Source organism: Carya illinoinensis, chromosome 16 (genome assembly GCF_018687715.1).
Source record: "Carya illinoinensis cultivar Pawnee chromosome 16, C.illinoinensisPawnee_v1, whole genome shotgun sequence".
Taxonomy (NCBI): domain Eukaryota; kingdom Viridiplantae; phylum Streptophyta; class Magnoliopsida; order Fagales; family Juglandaceae; genus Carya; species Carya illinoinensis.
In genome coordinates, this window is record NC_056767.1 from 13,921,536 (window position 1) to 13,943,827 (window position 22,292).

The 22,292-nt window shown below is 34.0% G+C and overlaps 1 protein-coding gene across 1 annotated transcript; it reads left to right on the top strand.

The window, feature by feature from the left end:
* Positions 1 to 16,846: 16,846 nt before the first annotated feature.
* On the top strand, positions 16,847 to 18,152 carry LOC122298380. The gene has a single exon (XM_043108100.1). It carries the CDS (start codon positions 16,983 to 16,985, stop codon positions 17,916 to 17,918), a length of 936 nt encoding a protein of 311 aa, XP_042964034.1. The 5' UTR covers positions 16,847 to 16,982; the 3' UTR covers positions 17,919 to 18,152.
* Positions 18,153 to 22,292: the final 4,140 nt, after the last annotated feature.

Here is a 22,292-nt window from a genome sequence, read left to right on the forward strand (position 1 = left end):
CAAATTGTAAAGAGAATTGAGTAAGTCTTTTGCTATGAAAGCCCTGTGACCTACAAAACAAATTCTTGGTACGAAGACATCTTGTGGTTGAAAGAACACCAAGTTGTGGTTATTTCAAGAGAGTTATATCAAGAAGGTACTAGACAGGTTCAACATTAGAAAGGCAAAACCAGTGAGTTCTCCATTTGCATATCATTTCAATCTAAGTTTAAAGCAGAGTCCTACAAGTGAGAAAGGGAAGGAAGAGATGCAAAATGTCCCTTATGCCTTAGTTATAGATAGCTTGATGTATGTCATGGCGTGCATATGGCCCGATATCATTGATGTTGCTGGAGTTCTTAGTCGATTCCTCTCTAATCTTGGCAAAGAACATTGGGCATCTAGGAAATGGATTCTAAGAGATTTCAAAAGTACTTCCTAGTATTTATACTTTGGAAATAGTAAGCCTATCTTTGATCAATTTACAAATGTAGATATGACTAGTGACATTAATTTCAAAAAGTCTGCTTTAGCTTGATTACTTATTCATGAGGAGTTGTGTCATGGTATTCTAGACTACATAAGTGGATTGTTTTGTCTACCACAGAGGATGAGCATATTGTCATTACTAAAGCTAGCAAGTAGTTGCAACGGATGAAGAAATTCTTAGAAGAATTGAGTTAGAAACTCTCTACAATTAGAGTGCTATTGATTTTAGGAATAACTCAACTTTTAATTCAAAATCCAAGTATATTAAAGTGAGGTATCACTAGATTTGTGATGCATTAGAGATGAAGTCATTACAGATTGAGAAAATCCATACTGATGAAAATGGGTCAGATATAATGAAAAATACTTTGTCTATGTAAAAACTTGAAATATGCAGGGAAAAGCAAGTTGGGTGGATCCCATCACATAATCGGAAAGGGGAGATTTGTTGGTGGGTCCCTCCATGTGAGGGAAGTCCATGTTAGCCACTTAGTGGCAATTTGATCATTTTCAAAAAAAGTAGGATTCTGTTTAAAAGGTAATTTGTTATGTGTTAGTGAGAGAGAAAAGAAAAGGTAGAAAAGAAAAGGAGTTGTGGTGTTGTACGTACGAAAAGTGAGAATGTTTTTTTCTCAAACTTCCCATCGAAGTTTGGGGATTACTTGTTGTTCAATTTTGATAAAATCTCAATATGTTATTCTTGATGACGAGAGCTTGGTTTTAACTTGTGCTAATCGTTGAAATTTCTCTCCAATTGTTTAATGAAATTATCCACTCAATAAGATCTTTCTTGTTGCTCTGGTTGATATCCATTTGTTTGGTGATGATTTTGTATCAAACCAAGAATATAAATAAATATTCTTGATGTAATAGTAGCATCTAAAGTTTGTTCTAGAGAATGAAGTCTATAAATCCATTATTGTTAATAATAAAAGCTTTAGTTGGACTAAGTCTCATGGTTTTTCATTCATATTGAATTTACACGTCATTTCAATGAATCTATAGTCCTTAGACTAAAGAGCCTATCCTACTTGTCTGGCAAGCTTTCGTCATATAGACTCGAGCTTACCAACTCCGATGGCGAACACAAGTCAGACCAGCATTGTCTTTAACGATGAATCACAATATTTGTTGGTCATTTAGAATATAAAATCTATCATTTTTATGATAAGAGGTCTTGTTTGACATGATTAAAACTCAAATTTACCGTCTGAAGATCAATCCCACAATTTCTATCTTGTTTGGTGCAAACACAATTGATAAATCTAGTTACCATGAAAGAAACACCCTACACTACATCCTCACGAACTAGCCAAACTCATAATTAACCAAAATCTACCCTAAGCATAACCCAGCCTAGAAAAAAAAAAAAAAAAACAAAACAAATGGATCTCACCCAAACGATCAAGGAGAATTCAAAGTCAATTATGATGTAGCTACCAAGACAAATTTCACAATAGTAGTCCTTTATAGAGACCCTATTGAAAGTATTCTTCATTCATAGCACGAACACATCCTAACCATATATCCAAGTATAGGAGAAGATTAAGTTGTAGTACTTCTGGTTTCTCCAATTTGACACTAGGGGGAGAGATTACCTCTCCATCCATATGGCAATATCATATTCCAAGGAGTCACAATATTAGAGAATATTGGCAATAATTTAGCATATGAAAGACCTAATTAGACCCAAACTATAACTCTAAGCTTGTTCCACGTTCTACAAACTCTAATCGGCATAAATGGTCAAACGGCTTGCATCTAGATTTTAAGATGAAAGCACATCCACTGCATCACCAAAAGGCTCGCAAACTGGTTTCATGATGGAAAAGACCCCCTTATAAGCCTCTAGTACTCCCCCTTCAACCCCATATCAACCATGTTGATGAACTTCTCTATTTGTTTATTAAGGGAAAAGTAAGTTTTGAGTGAGAGTTGTTCTACTTTCAAGACGATATGTGGAGCACACAACCCACATCACTTAAATGGTAAGATTTGATTTGTAAAATTTAAAATTTAAAATTATCTTCCAAATCAAATTATGTTAAGTAAGCAATTTGTAGTGTAGAGACTTAGAATAAGAGTGCTCTTTGAGTCATGGTTCCTAAATCACAACATTTTAGTTCTAGACCATTGATTTTCTTCAGATTTTAGAGCAAATATGGACCATTGGATAGAAAATGCTTAAATGATCAAGATCATGGCCTCCAATTTTTAGAAATAGGACTTGGCTTTAACTCTGATGGAGTTGGAATAGCAAACCCTTCTACTCCAAATTGGGTCAAATCTCATTTTGAGTTTCCGACTCTCACTCCGAATTGGAGCAGATTCTGAATCCAATCAGAGTTGCTTGGAGTCAAAGTCAGAGGTTGAAGAAATAGAGACAAACAAGGCATTCTTTGCCTCTACAGTCTTCTCCTCTACACTGTGTTGATGTTCTTGATTCCCACCCTTACATACAAAGAGAAATAAAGAAAAGGTGAAGTGTGAACCAATGAAGTTTCCATTGGGGCCTTGCACATCACTTCATCAACATATTATTTGAAGTAGAAAACTCTGCCAAGCATTGATAACGGGTGTAGAAATAAGGAAATGAAAAAAAAAAAAAAAGAGAGAGAAAAGAAAAGAATAAAACGCATAAGAGAAAAAAGAAAGAGAACACAAGAGAAAAAGGAAAGACAACATACTTGGAAAGGTGTTTGAAAGGCTACGAAAGATAAGTGGAGTTGGCAAACAAGGGGAAGAGAACTCTAAATGGTATGAAAAGTGGCAAACACTGGGAAGAAAAGTGGTAGGTACATTGGGAAGAAAACAAAAATAACGTAACGAAGAGAAAAAACGTCCTCTACTATAATAGTTGCTTTGAAGAAAACAATTTTTTTAAGGTCGAAGTTCAAAGTTTGAAGCCGATATCGGCTTTAATACTTACTCCGACTTTGACCAATTTTTCAACAAAAACTCCAACTCCCAACTCCGAATTCTAACTTTTAGACTCTATTAAAGTGGATGGTCATCTAGAGTCAGAACAGATGGTTAGCCCTAGTTAGGAAACCTTCATATTATAATTGGTTTCCAAAAATCTCTTAAAGCCCTTTGATTAAAATCATTGCAGTTTTCGTGAAAAGGATCAAATTACATACTCTTGGGACAAGTCCATCATGTTGCTTAGTCATCACCCCCGCAATAATCCTAACCATAGATTTGGCTTACTTGGTCCAAATAAATATTGACCACTCAAGTTTTCAAGATCTAATCTCAACCATTCACGTGTTTTGTTATTCACAATTTTTTTATCATCAAATTGTCACTGAGCCAAATTTTTCCTCATGCCTTGAATACAAATGTCCAAAATTTTGGTTATGTCATAATATATTTTTCATTCACGTTAATTCCTAATAGGGAGAAAGAAATTGTACTTTATAAATAAATTGAAGGGTTACGTGAAAAAAAAAAACACTAATTTAGTGATAATCTTACAAAAGGAGCGATGATTTTGAGAAATGATATTTGTAATCATAGAGTGCGCAAGCATCGTGCACTCTTTTTAATTGTAGATCATATTATTTTTTAGGAGTGTGTGGCACTTGCATAATCTACTTTAGTGATAATCTTACAAAAGGAGTGATAATTTTGAAAAATGATATTTGGAATCATAGAGTGCGCAAACATCGTGCACTCTTTTTAATTGTAGATCGTATTTTTTTTTAAGAGTGTGTGGCACTTACATAATCCATAATTATATCTAGCATTATTCGATAATTTTAGGAACAAAAAACAATAATTTTCTTTTAACACACCTTTTGTCAGAATTTGTTAATTAAATAACATGTATTATCACTCACACACACACACATATATATATGGTATGTTGTGCATTGATGGAGAGAGCCAACTGGGGAGAGTCAAATCATTGAAGTACATGGAAGAAATGTTAATACATTGATCAAATAAAGTGTAGACAAGTACTTTTCATTATAACAATTTCTTAAAGTGAAGGAGAAGAGAGCTATATAAGCTCGTGTGTCACACAACTAGTGTGGTGACTGTCTTAGTAGTGGCACCTTGCCCCTCCACCCACACCTACATGGGTGGGGTAGTCATTTACACCCCACCTTGAGCCACTGTCCGTACACAGCCTTCTAACGTATGGGCAGATTTTTCAACCCATCGCCCATACTTCACCTTTGTCCAGCAAAACTCCAAATAGACAAACCCACATATCTAACCCCAAGTCTTCATATCCACACCCCATATCTTCACATTCAAATCCCAAAATGTAGATCAAACCTCAAATATGTAAATCCAATTATAAATTAAAAATAAATAAATAAATAACAATGAAGAACAACTTACCCACGGCAATATCTTTGTCGTGGATATGTGAAACTCACAGTCATGGCTTGGCCATGGATTTCATTTTAGATCACAAGCAAGCCACGATTGTGGGTTGCACAAACCCACGGTCAAGGCTTGGCCATGGGTTTCTGTGCAAACGCATAACCAAGCAATGGTTGTGGCTTGCAAAAACTCATGGCCATAGCTTTGTTATCGCGCTCTAAAGACCTATGGTGCTACCCATGACCAAGCATTGGTTGTGGGTTGTGGAAACCCAGATCACAACTAGTTGTGGGTCTTAGCCATAACTAGCTTGAGTGACTCATGACCAAGGATCTAAAAGAAGAAAACTAGGAGAAGGTGAGAATAAGGATGTTAAAAGTAGAGAACATGGGACAAAATTATAAGTGTATTGCTCTGTATTTATTCATAATACCTACAAGATTTATATACAATTGTGCCAATATCTAGATCCCATAAATCATGGGTTTTACAAGGAAAATATCTTCAGCAATAATCCTATATAGTTGAATACAATATATAAGGAAAGAAAGACTAAAAATGGAAATCATACCAAATCGTAAACTCCCCCTCAAGTTGAAGCATGAAGGTTGGTAATGCCCAACTTGCAAAGTAGTTGATGGAAATGCTCATGACCCCAGGCCTTTGTGAAGATATCAACCAATTGATGCGTAGTGGAGACATGGGCTATGGAAATTATGTGAGCGCATAATTTCTCATGAACAATATAACAATCAATTTCGATGTGCTTAGTGCATTTGTGAAAAATAGGATCATGATAAATGTGTAGTGCAGCTTGGTTGTCATAGAAAAGCTTCATAGGCTGAGAATGAGGAACAACAAGATCATGGAGAAGCATCTTTAACCATAGAAGTTTACAAGTGGTAACAGCCATAACGTGATATTTTGCTTCTGCAAATGAACGAGAGATAGTGGCTTGCTTTTTAATGCGCCATGAGATGGGGCTATCACCCAATTTAACAAAATAACCAGTGGTAGAATGGCAGGTGAGAGGATAGCAAGCCCAATCAAAGTCAGAATAGCCATAAATTTTAAGATCACATTTAGCAGGTAAAAAAATGTCGGCACCTAGAGAGGACTTAATATAATGAAGGATTCAAACAGCAGCATCACAGGGTGGTTGGCGTGGTTGATGCATGAATTGACTTAGGATATTGACTGAGTAGACAATGCCAAGCCTGGTGATGGTGAGATAGATTAACCAACCTATGAGACAACGATAGTAGTTTGGGTCAAGAAGGAGGGCGCCATTAGTGTCAGTGAGCTTGAGATTTTATTCCATGGAAAATGTAGTAGGTCGTGTTCCAAGATGGCCACTATCAGTGAGGATATCCAAGGCATTTTTTCATTGATTGAGAAAGATACCATCAAGTGAGCATGCAATCTCAATGCCCAAAAAATATTTCAAGGGGCTAAGGTCTTTCAGATGGAAATGGTGAGCAAGAAAATCTTTGAGCTTGCAGATGGAGGTGGCATCATGACCTGTTAAGAGAATGTCATCAACATAAACAAGAATTGCAGTGAATGAGGAACCATTGAAAAATTTAAATAAAGAGTGATCAACTTGAGATTGGCAAAATCCAGCTTGGATAATAATTGAAGAAAATTTAGAAAACCAATTTTGTGAAGCCTATTTGAGTCCATAGAGAGATTTATTCAATCGACAAACACATGTCTCCCCCTATTTGGGATACCCGGGAGGAAGTTGCATGTAGACTTCTTCATCAAGTTCGCCATGGAGAAAAGTATTATGAACATCAAATTGATGTAATGACCAATGGCAAATAGCTGCAATAGTGAGGACACAACGACCAATAACAAGTTTGGCAATGGGGGCAAAAGTGTCAGGATAGTCAAGCCCCTCAATCTGAGTATAGACCTTAGCAACCAAGCGAGCCTTATGCCTTTCGATGGAACCATTAGCCCAAATTTTGGTTTTGAAAATCCATTTGCAGCCAATAGGTTTTTTGCCTAGTGGGAGAGCTTGAAGAGTCCAAATATTATTGGATTCTAGGGCTTGAAGTTCAAAGGCCATGGCTTCAGGCCAATGAGAGTGGCAAGCTGCTTGAGAATAAGTGGTGGGATCATGGTGCTGAGGTAAAGTGGAAAGGAAAGCCATATGTTTGGAAGAAAAATAATTATAAGAAACAAAATTAGTGAGGGAATGAGTTGTAACTGCCATGGAGGAGTCAGAACGGGAGATAGCAATAGATGCACTTGGTGGTGTAGGACACACATAATCATTTAAATAGGCTAGCCAAGTGACATGACAACGAGGCCAAGATGTGGTGGGTGGAGGAAGAGAAGTGGATGTGGGAGTGACAAGTTTCTGGGGATGATAAAAAAAAATAAATATAAAAAAAAATAAAAATTAAAAAGTGGAAATTTCTTCAAGAATGAAGGAGAGAAGAACAATAGTGGATGGCGAAGAAGATGTAAGATGTTGGTAGGGGAGTTCTATTTCAATGAAGGTAACATTGTAGGAAACAAAGATTTTTTTGGTAGTTAGATCATACACTTTGTAGGCTTTGTAACCATGAGGATGCCCAAGAAAATGCATTTTAGTGCACGAGGAGAAAATTTGTCACGATGACAATATAAGTTTTAGGCATAACAAAGACAACCAAACACACAAAGGTGGTCATAAGTGGGTGGTGAGTTGAAAAGGATATCATGGGGTGATTTGTTGTCAAGGCATGGTGTGAGAATCCTATTGATAAGATATGTGGTAGTAAGAACACATTCTCCCCAAAAAGATACAAGGAGGTGGGCTTGGAAACGTAAACATCGAGCAACATTAAAAAGATGATGATGTTTACGTCCCGCAACTTCATTTGTTGAGGAGTATCAACACAAGTGCGTTCATGAAAGGTGCCATGTTCATGAAAAAATTGTTGTATGCAGTGGGATAAAAATTCTTGACCATTGTTTGTACATATGTGATAAATAGAACATTAAAATTGAGTTTGAACTAAAGATAAAAGATGTTGAATACATGTGAAAGTTTCAAATTTGAAGCACATGAGATAAACCCAAGTGTTACGAGAACAATCATCAACGACGGTTAGAAAATAATGGGCACTAGAGGTAGAGGGAGTTGGCTATCCACCCCAAATATCACAATAAATTCTATTAAAAATACTAGGGCTTTTATTGGAATTGATTTGAAAGGAAGGCGAGGTTGTTTTGCTCGAACACATACATCACAATGAAATTTTGAACTAGAGATATTGATAGTTTTGTTTAAACAAAATATAGACGGGTCACGTAATTGGTGATGCCATAAGGAAGGATCGCATGCAAGATCGGAAGGAAGAGCTTTGTGTAGCAAGGGATGAAGCGGTCTGTAGTAGTAAAGACCATCGCGTACCTCACCCATTCCAATCAGCCTCTTCGTGGACAAGTCCTGAAAAACACAAATAGAAGAGAAAAAGAGGGCAAAAAAGTTCAAAACATTAGTTATTTTACTAATGGAGAGAAGATTAAATTGAAAATCAGGAAAATAATGAACATCATCTAGAGTCAGTCCGTGGGATAAACGAACAGTGCCAATATGAGTGATGGGAAAAACTTCACCTGTCGGGAGTTTGATGGGACATGCTTGAGTCACAGGTTGGGATTCATTAAGTATAGAAGAGTGGGAAGCATGTGGTTTGATGCACCAGTGTCAATGACCTATTCAAATGATGGGAAAGAATGAACAGAGTTACAAGAAATAATACCAGCAAAATTGGCTAATGGTAACGTTGTGGGGGAAAGAAGTTCCATCAATTGGTAATACTGCTTAGCCAAGAGGCCAAGGATAGAACTTTCAGTAGCAGAAAATGTGTTGCTGGAATGAGTAGTGGAGCTACTAGTGACATGGTCAGCAACGGATTGGGTGGATTTGCCATTGCCATGACGATTGTTGCAAGAATGATCCCAGTTGGTTGGATATCCAACCAATTTGTAATGGGTTTTTTTCGAGTGGCCAAGTGTTCCGCAATGATCACACTTGGGTCGTCCATGACCATGTCCTTTAGATTCAGATGAGCGAGAGTAGGAGCTGGATCAATTTACTGTCATAGCAATATTTTCAGTAGTGAATGATGGAATATGCAACATCCGTTGCTTTTCTTCTTTTTGAATGATGAAATAAATCTTGGCAACCATTAGGAGAGGATCCATAGCAAGAATGTGGCTCTGTATAGATGCATAAGAATCATTTAGACCCATTAAGAATTGAAAAACCTATTCTGTGTCTTGAAGATCTTGGAGTTCATTCAGCACACCACAAGAACAAATGGGAAGTTTGGCCAAAGCATTGAGTTCATCCCAAATATGATTTAATTGTATTATAATAGACAGCAATTGACACAGTGTCTTGAGTTAAGGTGCAAATATCACATTTTAATTTAAAAATACAGGGATTGTTGCTTTGAGAAAATCAAGCTTCAAGGTCAAGCCATACCTCTCGAGGATCATTGCAATAGATGATATTGTTGACAAGAGAGTTGTCAATGGAGTTTAGAAGCCAAGGGAGAATTATGTCGTTGCAACGTTCCCACCATTTGATTTCTTCTGCTTTGGAAGGTTTGCTAAGATTGCCATCAAACAAAACAAATTTATTTTTGGCGTTTAGTGCCATCTTCATGGCTCTTTTCCATGTAGGATAGTTTTCTCCATTAAGAGGAGAGGAGACCAAGATTGCAACAAGATGATCTGCTGAGTGCAAGAAATATGGAGAGGAAACATCATTTATAAGGTTGGATTGTTCCAAACCAGAGTTGATGGTAGACATGATGGGAGAGAGGAAAAAAAGTATAGGATCGTAGAGCATTCTAATACCATGTTAAAAGTAGAGAACATGCGACAAAATTACGAGTCTATTGCTCTATATTTCTGCATAATATGTGCAAGATTTATATAATACAATTGTACCAAGAGCTAGATTCCATAAATCATGGGTTTAACAAGGAAAATATCTTCATCAGTAATCTTATACATTTGACTGCAACATAAAAGGAAAGAAAGACTTAAAATGGAAATCATATCAAATCGTAATAAGGAGAATAAAAAGAAGAAGAATATGAGGGCAAGAGGAGACAAAGAATAGAAGAAGAAGAAATAGAAGATGAATGCTGAGCGACGGACGAGACTCAGGGCAGGTTTGGGGTCAAAGAATTCTCATCTTAAACTCAAAATTTTCATCTCATCATTACACCTTTTCTAAATCCTTATATAAAATATAATAAATAATTCAACTTTTTCAAATCCTAATATAACTTTTTCAAGTTTCAAAATAATAATATTACTAAAAATAATATTTTAAACTCTCATCTCAAATTTAAAATTCTTATATTTACCCACAAGCTTTTCCTGAGAATATGGGAAAGAGAATGAAAATGAGGTTACATTAGGATTTTTCTTTCATTTATGTAGTATGGGTCAGGCCTGCGGGTTATATACAAGCAGGTGGGTACCCATGTCGGCCCCTACCCGCTTTTCTATTTTATAAATTTTGACCCGCATGCCCAGTATTAGAGAGTGATTAGTCCACCCGATAGCTTGTGGATATGGTGGGTATGGGGCCCGCCCACTAGGTTTACCGTGCGGTTATTTATGGGATTCGGGTGCCATGAGGCAGACTTTGCACGTACACATCATTGCGAGAAGCTCTATATTTATTTTGTAAACACTAAGTGTTGTCTACATCTATTACATAACATAAATTAAATAGAAAATTAGCCATTCTTTAGCTGTTAGATTGAATCATAATTAAAATGTTTTAAAATTCGAGATTTAAAACGGGACATTATGACGTAAGTTATGATCAACAACAAATGGGTTTTTTTATGACAAATTATGAAAGATTTCATCAAGTTATTATATTATAATTTGTGGTCACAATTAGGGGCTGGCAATATAATTTATCTGTCCAATATTCTAAAAGGAATAGACGGGATCTTTTTCTCTAACATCCTCATCTCAAAATTTGTTTAAAAAAATGTTGTTTTGAATTGTTCTAAAAAAGTGTTCTTTTATAACAATGAATTTGAGAGTTTCAGGCCCGTTTAGTTACACATATGAGATAAGATGAGATGATATATTTTAAATAATAATAAATAAAATATTATTATAATATAATTTTTTAATATTAATTTTATATTGGAATTTGAAAAAATTAAATTTTTTATTATATTTTGTATGAGTATTTGAAAAAGTTGTAATGATGAGATAAAATGAGATTTTTAATTTTGTGTAACCAATCCAGGCCGGGTCTCTTGGTACAATTTTATCAAAACTGTTTAGTACATTTAAATTGGATTTATATCTTTTTTACTTGCTTGAGGCATGATCAATCACGTAGCATACATATTGCATAATCTCAATGTCGTTCCTTTTGCATTCCCAAAATGATTTTTATTGAATTATTCTTTTAAGAATGTTCGAGCTGTTAGTCAATTGTAAATCTAGAAGCCTAACGTTATATAAACGTGTGACCTTTCAATGACAACCATTGTTCGAATAATGAGAAACGTACTTGCATTTAATTAATATGTGATTTATTATTTTTATTTTTTATTTTAATATTTAAATATTTATATGTTTAAATTAAAGAATAAAAATAACAAATCATATATTAATTAAATAAAAGTACGTAGACCGTGGTGTAAGATTTCTATTTAAAATTTCTCTCTAATAATACCATATACTTCCCAATTCATTATCTTTTTACTATTATTTTTTCTTCATCTCGTATCAAATTATTAGAGAACTATTTTATCAAAATATATATATATATATATTAGAGAACTATTTGTTGCTTTTTGATTTATCTACCGTTAACCAGTGTCACGTTAGGGATGTTGAAAAATGATTAAAAGATTATGAAAATCATTGTTCATATTTTTCATAAAATTGTTAATACCATTGAAAAACGTACACGATATTTGACAATGACATGATAAAATTTGGAAGTTGAAGAAAGAAGAAAATAAATATATATTATTTTATAACATTCCGTTACATTCGAAGTCGTACTCTGCAAATCTATTTTTAAAACAATCGCAAGAAACAATATGATGAACAGATCCCAAGAGCTTGAATATTAGATTTCCGCCGTCATCGAGTGGCTCTACAGCCACCGACTCGGACTTCTGACCAGTGTAAATTTTCTTTTTAATTTTTTTTATGTATTTTAAAAATATTTTTAAATATTTAAAAAAATAAAATTAAAGATATTGAGAAAAATACTCGAAATCATCACAAATATTTCTCAACTCTGAAAGCGCTCAATCCCACATTGCCACTAAATCCACGTGTATATGTTTAATTCAAGAAAAAAGATAGTTAAATTAGTTATGCTATAACTAATAAATGAAATTGAAAAAGGATAGTTCAATTAATTCAATTAGTTATAACTAATAAATGAAATTGAACAGTTCAAAATATGCTATATATTGGCTATAATAAATGGATCATGCTAGCGCGCCGTCCTGGATTGACTGTTGCGTACAGCTAGTTATAAATTTTTTTTCTTTTTTAAAATATTTTTTTAACATTATTAATAATTAAAAAAATAAAAATAAATACATAATTTTATTAATAGTTACTTTCTTAATTATTAAGTAAAATAAATTAATTAAAAATTAAAATACATGAAATTGAGCAGTAAATTTGAAGGGTCCCATTAGTATTTTCCATAATAAATGAAGCTTTATTCACCAAAAACTAAAAGTTAGTTATGTTGAAAAATTTTATATATCATACTATCATTTCACTTGTATCTTATTAAGTAAAATATGATATATTTATTATCATTTATTATATATTTTTTTATCATTAAATAGTAATAAATACGTCACATTATATATAGTAAGATGTAATTGAGATGGTTGTGTGGTATATAGTATTATTTAGTTATATTTAAATGTTAAGATGAGTTATAAATATTGATATTTTGTAAGTTCTATTAAGATGAATTTAATTTTTTTATGATAAGTTAAAAAAATAATAAATTTCACTAATAATTAATTTGAAATGAGCTGGATTTAAAGAAAGAAAGGCTATTCTCTCGTTTGAATATGTTTCTTTGACCAAGATTGGTTGGACTAATTCTCAAACACGTTGTTTTTGTCTCACGCGTGTTAGAAAATTACTAAAATATAGTACCCCTTAATTAAGAGTTTCGATAAACTATTACGGGACTGAAATTTCAAAGTCTCAAGATAACATCATTTATGATTCAACCATATTCCTAGTTATTTACTCCGCACTTAATGAGTTCTCATTTTTTAAGCCAGTATTTCATGAACAAAGCTGGTACAAAAGAAGATCAAACACTCCACTCCAACCATTACTTAAAAGAAATAACTGTAAATAGGTTACGAGACCAATCCATTATCCCCACTCATTCTTGCATTTCTTGAAAGATCAATGGAGGGTGAGCAACCTTAAAGAATCACTTTCAAACAATTGGATCTAGCTATAACCACAAATGAAAGCTATAGATAGTGGCCACTGAATAGACTATTGATTTTTATTTTTTGCTTTCGTTTTTCATACTTTTTTTTTTATATCTTTAAATATTTTTTATAAAAAAAATCACAATATCATTTAAAAACAGTTATTTAATCACTAAGTAAAATAAAAAAATCGATGGCCATCATCGATGGCTTTTTATCTGTGGGAGTAGTGTTATCCTTCAAACAATCTGACAAGTAAATTGTTGTACGACAGTTGAATACCCAGGTATATTTCGGGTTTTGCTACACAACCTCCCAACACCCCAACATCCCACATTTTTTTAATTTTTTAATATTTTTTTTTGAATTTATTCTTTTTAAATTAATTTAAATATTTTATTTATTATTTATATATTAAATATTTGATAAAAATAAAATAATAAAAATTAAAAAAAATGTGGGATGTTGGGGTATTAGGAGGTTGTGTAGATTTTTTCATATATTTCTCACGATCATTGGTTAGGATAAGTACTGACAACAGATTGATAGGTAGCTTGATATATAATTATCGAAAGCACCCATGCATATGGGAGGAATAAAAAGCATTGTTAATGAATTATGTATATGTAAAGAATAATTTTGATGAATTTAAATTTTAACTATTTTATTTACATAAAGTTTTACATTGGAATGGTTATATTTTAATTATATAATAATAAAATAATATAAGATAAATTTAATTTTAACTATTTATGTCAAATCTCTATATTGAATTATCTATTTATTTATTATAAAGTAATGAGTAATTAATAATTTAAAAAAATATTTAATTTTTTAATTATTAATTTATTTTATTTTATCATATTTTACTATTTAATTTAAAGAAACTCACGTGAATATTGTGGAAGTAAATGGAGAGAAGAGAGAGACTTAAAAAAATAATAAAATAAACATTTGATGTGGTTACAATACTTATCAAATTTGGTTTTTGATTTGGATTTACTGTAGCTAAAAGCTACTGTATCTAGGATTTGGCTAATCCAGTGTGATGGTTTTTTATGTCCTATTAACTATTTGAAGATGGTTTTTAATGTTTAGATATTCCAATGAGGATGTTCTAAGAGTATTAGTATTGGATTAGCTATCTCAAAATCAAAATTTGGCTAATACGTGACTTAATTACTTTTGACTAATTACTCAAAACTTTATCTCCACATTGAATTAGTCATCCCATCTCATTCTCTCTAATAATAAAATATTATTATTTTTTTAATCTATTTTTTAATACAAATTTTTTATTTGTTTAATTACTTTTTTGTTTTCATTTTCAGAACTGCCAACTCTCCGAACAATTTCCAATAATTATTTTCATTTTATTTTCACAATCTATAAATTTATCAGTTTTAGTTGAGCAACAAATTGTGCTGCTGCTACTACTACTATCATTTTCACAATCTAACAATCTATAAATACATTTATAGTTGTTATGTACCATCAGGCATTGTATTAATGCAATTTTCCATAAATCAAACTTCAATGAATGCTGAAATGTACTAAAAATGCACAAAAACTTGCTCAAATGTAGGGGCCGCGGGAAGGAGAAGACGAACGTGTGGGACAGGTTTGCTGCATATGACTATGCTATAGTTCAAGTCATATATGACTTGTGGGATAGATTAACTATAGTTAATATTGTGGATGATTTTAGTTTGACTAATATAATGTAAGTTAAACTTGAGCCACATTAACTAAATTATGACTTTCATTGATATTTAGCTAAACCGATGCTAGTGCTCCAATACATTTCGTATCCTACTGTTGTCAGGCATGTCGCCATTAAAGGGGCAGATAGGCAATAGCGTGTGAAGTCTACACTCCGCATTCATTCTAAGAGCATTCTCAATGGCTCATGTATAATATAAAAAATGTAAAATATTTAAAAGAATGTTCATAAAATGAGCTACATCTGATTAGGTAAAACATTTTTGTAAAATACAAATTGCTATAGTAATCCGTTACATGTAGCAGGTACTATTCATGCTTCAAATAATTTTTTTTATTATTTATACTTCATTTACTCCCTCATTCCTTATTTTATTTTATTTTTTTACATTTCAATACAAATTCTTTTTATTGTTTATCATTTAAAACACATCTATTTTATTTTATTTCTAAAAAAGTCTTGGAAATATTATTTATCCAATTTTTTCATATTTTATTTTATTTTTATTTAACTTATATAATTTTATTTTATATTTATAGGACTGAATTATATTACATTATATATAATAACATATTGTAAATATAAAAATATATATGAATATTACAAATTTATTGCTAGAAAGGAAAATTAAAAAAAATTAAAAAATTTATTTAAAATAATGAAAAAAATAGAGAAATTGATATATGGCCTATTGTAAAGTCAATATTAAAATAGAAAAAATAAATTTTAGTAATCTATTTTGAAGAATATGATAAATGAATAATTGAGAATGCTATATGAGACGTGTATACAAACGCTAGTTGTTTTGAGTCATGGGTCATGGCATAGCGGGGTGAGTGTGGGCGTTTCATTACAGGAAGACAGTAGATTGGATATTCGACGAGCAAGAGGAGGAAAAAAACAATACGAGTTAGAAAAAGAAAGCCTTACGTACGGACATGCGAGGGTTTCAGCTACAGAGAAACTTTGATCATGAATCCCATGACACCGAAAAGTAAACAAAGAAATAAAAGAGAAGAAAACAATTCATTGAAACTTCAACAAAAGAGAAAATTCGAATATTTTGAATCTTGTCTAATATTTTGAAATTAATTAATAAAACAAAAGAAGAATAATAAATCTACAACTATTTTATAATTATATTTAAAATTAATAATAATTATTACAAATTAATATTATTTTAATAAAATAGAACAAACACATTAGATAATTTAAAATGAGTTATAAAAAGGTTTAAGAATACTTGATACAATTTTATGATATATAAATCCGTGCAATCTTTTTGAAAATAAGTAAGTTCTACTGTTAAAAAATAATTATTTTATATAATTTTACATTGATTATTTTTTAATATACATACTAAAAATTTAAATTTAAATATAATTATATGGTTATCCTAAAAAAATATTAAAAACTATAGAAATTACGTAGAGTTGAAATGCACTTCCCATAAAATGAACTGGGGAAGCGTGTCAGCAGCGGAGTGGTGGAACCAAACACCATGAGAACCACAAAATTTGAGACCGGATACGGCCTACCGCTTCGAGCATAAGAGGATTTACAACCTCAATGTCTCTGTCTTTCTCTGAATAAAAGCCTCATCAAAACAGCCTAAAAAACCTCACAAATCTTATCGACCACTACATTATTCATTTATACCATACTCCAATGTGTCTGTCGTCTAGATGCTGACGCAGCTGTCTCAACCTCTTCCTCCCTCGTTATGAAAAACGTGCCGCCTTTTCTGACGTGTCCTAAGCATTATCATCCACGTCACCTTTCTGTACTTTCGACTCTTTTTCGAATAATTTTGTCTTTAAAAACCCAAACTCCTCTTCCTCCAAATCCTCCTCCTTTCTTCTTCACCTTCCTCTCTACTTTCCCAATTTCATTTCAAAAAGCCTTCTGACGGATTCAATCCTTTTTTTGCTAAGCTGACTGTGTGGGAAATCGGAAATTTGGTTGCCATGGAAATCCCAGTGATCAACAGGCTAAGCGAGTTCGAGCTCTCGATGCAGAATCCTTCATTGCTTTCTCGGGTTCTTTCGGTTTCTGGGTTCGAAGCCTCGAGCTTTTGGAAATTGGGCGCCTTGATTCTTGCGATCGTCGCATCTTTTGGCACCCTGCTGAACGGAATCAAGGTTTTCATTGTCAAAATCAAGAGAGTAAATTCTATAGCTTCGGAGCCTCTTATGAAATTCGTCGTCGACGATTATACAGACAGCGAGGACGAAACTTGTTCGTTGTCGTCTTCTTATTCGGATGACGAAGAAGAAGACAGCGATGACGACGACGAACCCAAATTGCATCGGTGCCAACCCATGGATGATGATTTCCGGGTGGCAGGCGGTTCGGGTCGTTATGAGGAAAGCCACGGGGAGAATCCTAAACCGAAGCTACGGCGTGGGTTCTCGTGGGCGGACTTGACCGGCGGCAGGAGCGTTGTGAAGCTGTGGGACAAACTAGGATTGGGGTTAGACTTCGATGATGACGGCACCGCCGGCGATGAATCCAATTCAAGTGTGTTCTCCATGTACCAAACCAACAGAGAGCAGAGAATCGTCTCCCTCTGGGGAGGGACACCGGCGGCTGTCTCCAAATCACCACCTGTAATCGTGGCGGCGAGGAGGACGAGCGGGTCCGGCAACGTATCGTTGGGGGTTTGGGACGCACGCCTCAAGCGTCGGATACCTGCGATACTCGCCGAGTGGAGGCCCCAGCTAGGAAAGATCGTCCGAATCGGATACGGCGGCGTCGAGAAGGTCTACGTCAGCGGTGACGCCAGCGGTGACCTAACGGTTGGGGACATGAGGAACGTAAGCTCGCCGTTAACAAATGTAACTGCGTCTGACATGGATTCCTGGTGGGACGCGGATGACGCCCTTCTTGTCCAGGACGATTAACCACGTGGTGAAAGTAACTGGCCTGCACGTTACTACGTCTTCGATAGAAAATTTGTGAATAAATTTTATTTTCCTTAGCATTTAGTTATTTTTATTTAATTTCTTTGTATTCAGTCGCAAAGATGGCTACTCACCATTAATAGCACTTGTTTCCTTTTAAGGAATAATTGAAAAAAAATTGAAAATAATTCATTAATCAAAGCATTCCAGGTAGTTAGTTCTATTTATGGAAAATGATAGAGTCTCTCAAATTTATTGCTCAATTTTATCGTTTATATATTTTAATTTTTTTATTTAATAATTAAAGAAATGATTATTAAAGAAATTGTATATATTTTTTTAATTTTTTTAATGATTAAAAATGTAAAAAAGTATTTACAAAAAATAAAAAAAATTAATATTCTATTTGTGCTAGCAGTATGTCCAATTATAAGTGTTGGGCGGTCCACTAGCATGCTCTTTTATTTATATAACAATATAATAAATTATAAAATATTTTCAAATACTTATACGAGGAATTATCAACTTATCAAAACAATTTTATCAATTAAAATTTATATTTACATAAGTAATTTTTTTATATGTTGTAATACGATGAGAGTATCCGTCATCCCGAGAATATAAAATACATTTTTATTTCTTAATTCTTCAATTCAATTGAATGGTTAAAAGGAGATGGCCTTTACTTTATATAAAGGAAAATGACGGAGATATCGAGAGTTGGGTTTCAATACTTTTTTTATTTATTTAATGATTAAGAATGTGTTTTTGTAATAATATTATAATTATTTTTAAAAAAAATTTAACATTTTCAAAACCCATCCTCAAACTACGGTTCTGTTTAGGTAAATGCTTGCAGTCAAGGAATTTGTAAGACCCAGTTACGATGACTTTTCGGCTAATGGCAACGAGGAGACTTTGAATTTAATTTAGGTTGTTTAGAACTCCAATTACCACGAAATCACCTGAACAGACTTGTGTTACAGGTTTTACCTAATAAAGTATGGAGTTTTGCTTGACAATTGAAAACCTGCCTACCAAACGGGAATCTGACAATGAGAGGAATTATTTCCAATGGGCATGTGATCAATGTAAGAAAAGAATTTTTTTATTTTTTATTTTTTTGAAATCAAGGTCAACATGTCATTCCACAAACAAACTGGTTACAAAGAGTTATTTGAGACCACTTGTTTAATACAGCCAGGAATAAACGAGAAATCAAACACATCTACAACACTATTAAGGGCATCATTGGCTAATAGATGAGCCGTCATATTAGCATATCTCTTAATGTGTTCAATACACTAATTCATAAAAGAATCCATGACAGTTTAACATCTTCAAGAATAAAACCTCCTTGGCTCCAATCCTTAACTAGATTTTGCATTTTGAGAAACACCTGCAGCGAATCCCCTTCAAGAACTAGATCAGTAAAACCATTTTCCTTGCAAAATTGAATAGCCACCATTATGGCATAAGCCTCGACTATTACAAGGGAGAGTCTGAACTTTTTAAAGGCCCTCACTGACCCAATAGCCATCCCATGCTAGTCTCTAACTATTGCTTCAACTCCTATCACTCCTAAAGAGGTGTTTAAGGCTGCATCATAGTTGAGCTTTTACTTCCAAACTTGAGGTTTTCTCCATTTTTGCACTACTTTAGGATAGACTAATGCAGAGGGGGTCACATCCTGAGACTTGGCAAGATTATAGAGCCTTTAGTCCTCTATGGCCTTTTGAATAATTGAATTAGGGTGTCTAAACTTTTTACCATGCACTCACTCGTTCCTTTTGTGTTGTATGAGCCTTGTAATCACCACGGCCATTTCAAGTTCAGCTTGTGGTAGTTTAGCTATAAGTTACTCCCAAATATCTCTAAATAGGTCACATTGCATGGTCATCTTCATAGTTTTGATGCTGACTTGGCCCCACACGTCTTTTGCAGCACTACTGCCCCATAATATATAGCCTGAGGTTTCACTTTCAAGTTGACAGATAGGGCATAAGTTATGATCTCTTAGTTACCTCCTTTGCAAATTGCCCATAGTAGAAAGAGCCTCATTGCAGGCTCTCCAAATAAAACTTTTAACTGCATTGGGTACCTGCAGTTTCCACAAGGACTTCCAAGTTTCACAATGTGCATAGTCCCTCAAGGTTCCACCTTCTTAGAATGAGAGAATCTCCCTATGTAAGTGGTAGGCACTTTTCACATAAAAGATTCCATTATTAGTGCCTTCCCATATAAGTCTATCTTCTCTATTGCTCAAGCTGATAGGAATGGCTTTGATAAGGTCCACCTCCTGTCGAGAAAACCATTCTTTGGTTATGGATTCATCCTTTCTCTTTGACATAGGATCCATTAGGTCTGCCACCCATCTCACCTCATTGTTTCCATTGTTTCTGTTTCCTGTTGCCAAAGAAATGGATCTAGGTAGCCATCAATCCTCCCATACATTTACTGTAAGTCCATTACCAATCCTCCACAGCAGCCACTCCTTAAGCAATTTTAATCCTGCCAACATGCTCCTCTAGGCCAGAGATGGCCTATAACTCAATTTTGCCTCCACAATATTGCCCAAGGGAAAGTAATTCTATTTTAGCAGTTGAGCAGAGAGAGGGTTAAGATTAGTGAGGACATTCCACGCTTGTTTAGCCATAAGGGCAAGATTAAAGTTGCTGAAGTTTCAAAATCCTAACCCACCTTGATCTTTACCTTTGCTCAGTTTACTCCATTTAACCCATTGGATTTTGGATTGATCCTTATTGAAGCCCCACCAGAACTTCCTCAACAATTGATCCAATCTCTTTGTTATGGATTGAGGGAGTAAGAAGATGCCCATTATATAAGTAGGTATGCCCTGCAATATTGATTTGATCAAAACCTCTTTACCTGCTGTTGAAAGGCATTTTGTTTTCCAGTTTGTTATCTTTGCCCAAGTCCTATCAATGAGGCTATGAAAAGTTGAAGTTTTGGCTCTCCCAATCATAGCAAGTAGTCCCAAGTAATTATCAAAAGATCCATTTGACTTAACCCCATCAATTCTCAAGAGGGTTCTCAATTATTCCATTGGAGTATTTTTGCTGAAAAAGATAAGAGGACTTCTCCTTGTTAAGTACCTAACCAGAGCCCCTCTCATAGGTACCCAGAATCTTTATCAACCTACTCCCCTCGAGTGAGTTAGATTAGCAAAAAATCATACTGTCATAAGCAAAGATCAAGTGGCTTACCCTTTGGGGGCCTTTTCCAATAAGGACACTTAACAGGCTGCCAATTGCTTCAGCCTTCTGTAACATGCAAGATAGAATATCTGCACATAGGATAAAAAGGTAAGGGGATAGGAGATCCCCTTGCCTTAAACCTCGAGTTGGTTTGTAATAGGCTTAGGGTTTACCATTAAGGAGTATTGAATAGGAGACTGATGAAATACAGTTCAACACAAGAGAGATCCAGCTATGATGAAGACCCAACCTACTCATAACAGAAGTAAGGAAAGTCTATTCCACATGATCATAGGCCTTAATGCAAGAAAATAACTTGAAGAGAGTAGTCGTGCAATATTTATAGGTTCCAGCTATTAAACAAATTTGGGGATGACTGATACAATTTGGGTGCAACCTTTTCTGGAGGTATGATGTTATGGTTTGGCAATTAGTGGAAGTTGATTATATGGAAACGAGAAATTACAAAATAAACTCACTAACTAATATGACTTTATGTGATAAGTTAAATTTATTTTATAATAAAAATAATTTTACAATCTATCTTATCACATTAATTCACATCAATTTATGATATTTTTGTAAAAATCCTTTGTTAAAGCATTTCTCAATAGAAATAGTCTCTACTTTCCTTACCATTACATAGGTATACATAAATATAGAAACCTCATATTATATCAAAATCTAGATTGTATAATTAAGAAAGTTATTGATAATTGCCTTGTATAGATGTTGAACAAGAGTTTGCTAATTTGGAAATCACCATCACAAGGTAAAATCAAACTTTATTTTGATAGTGCTTTATTCAACTCTTTTGTAGCTATAGGGATTGGAGTTCTTTTACGTAACGATAGAGGTGAAGTTCTTGTGGCTATGTGTCGGAAGGAAGCGATGTTGCTAGAAGTGGAAGATATTGATGTGAGGACTTCGCCGAAACAGAGGAGATCCCCTCCCATGAATGAAGGGTTGGTGAATAAGAAGCAACTGGGCAAGCAACTGGGCAGGCAACATGCAACTGAACCAAAAGTAAGGCGAGCAACACGTTATAGAAAGCTTGGTAGACATGGTCCAACACCATATTATGACCATATCATATAATAGGGTTGTAAAAAAACTAAGCAAACTGACTGTCATTGAAGCGAGTTGGCCGCAAGAG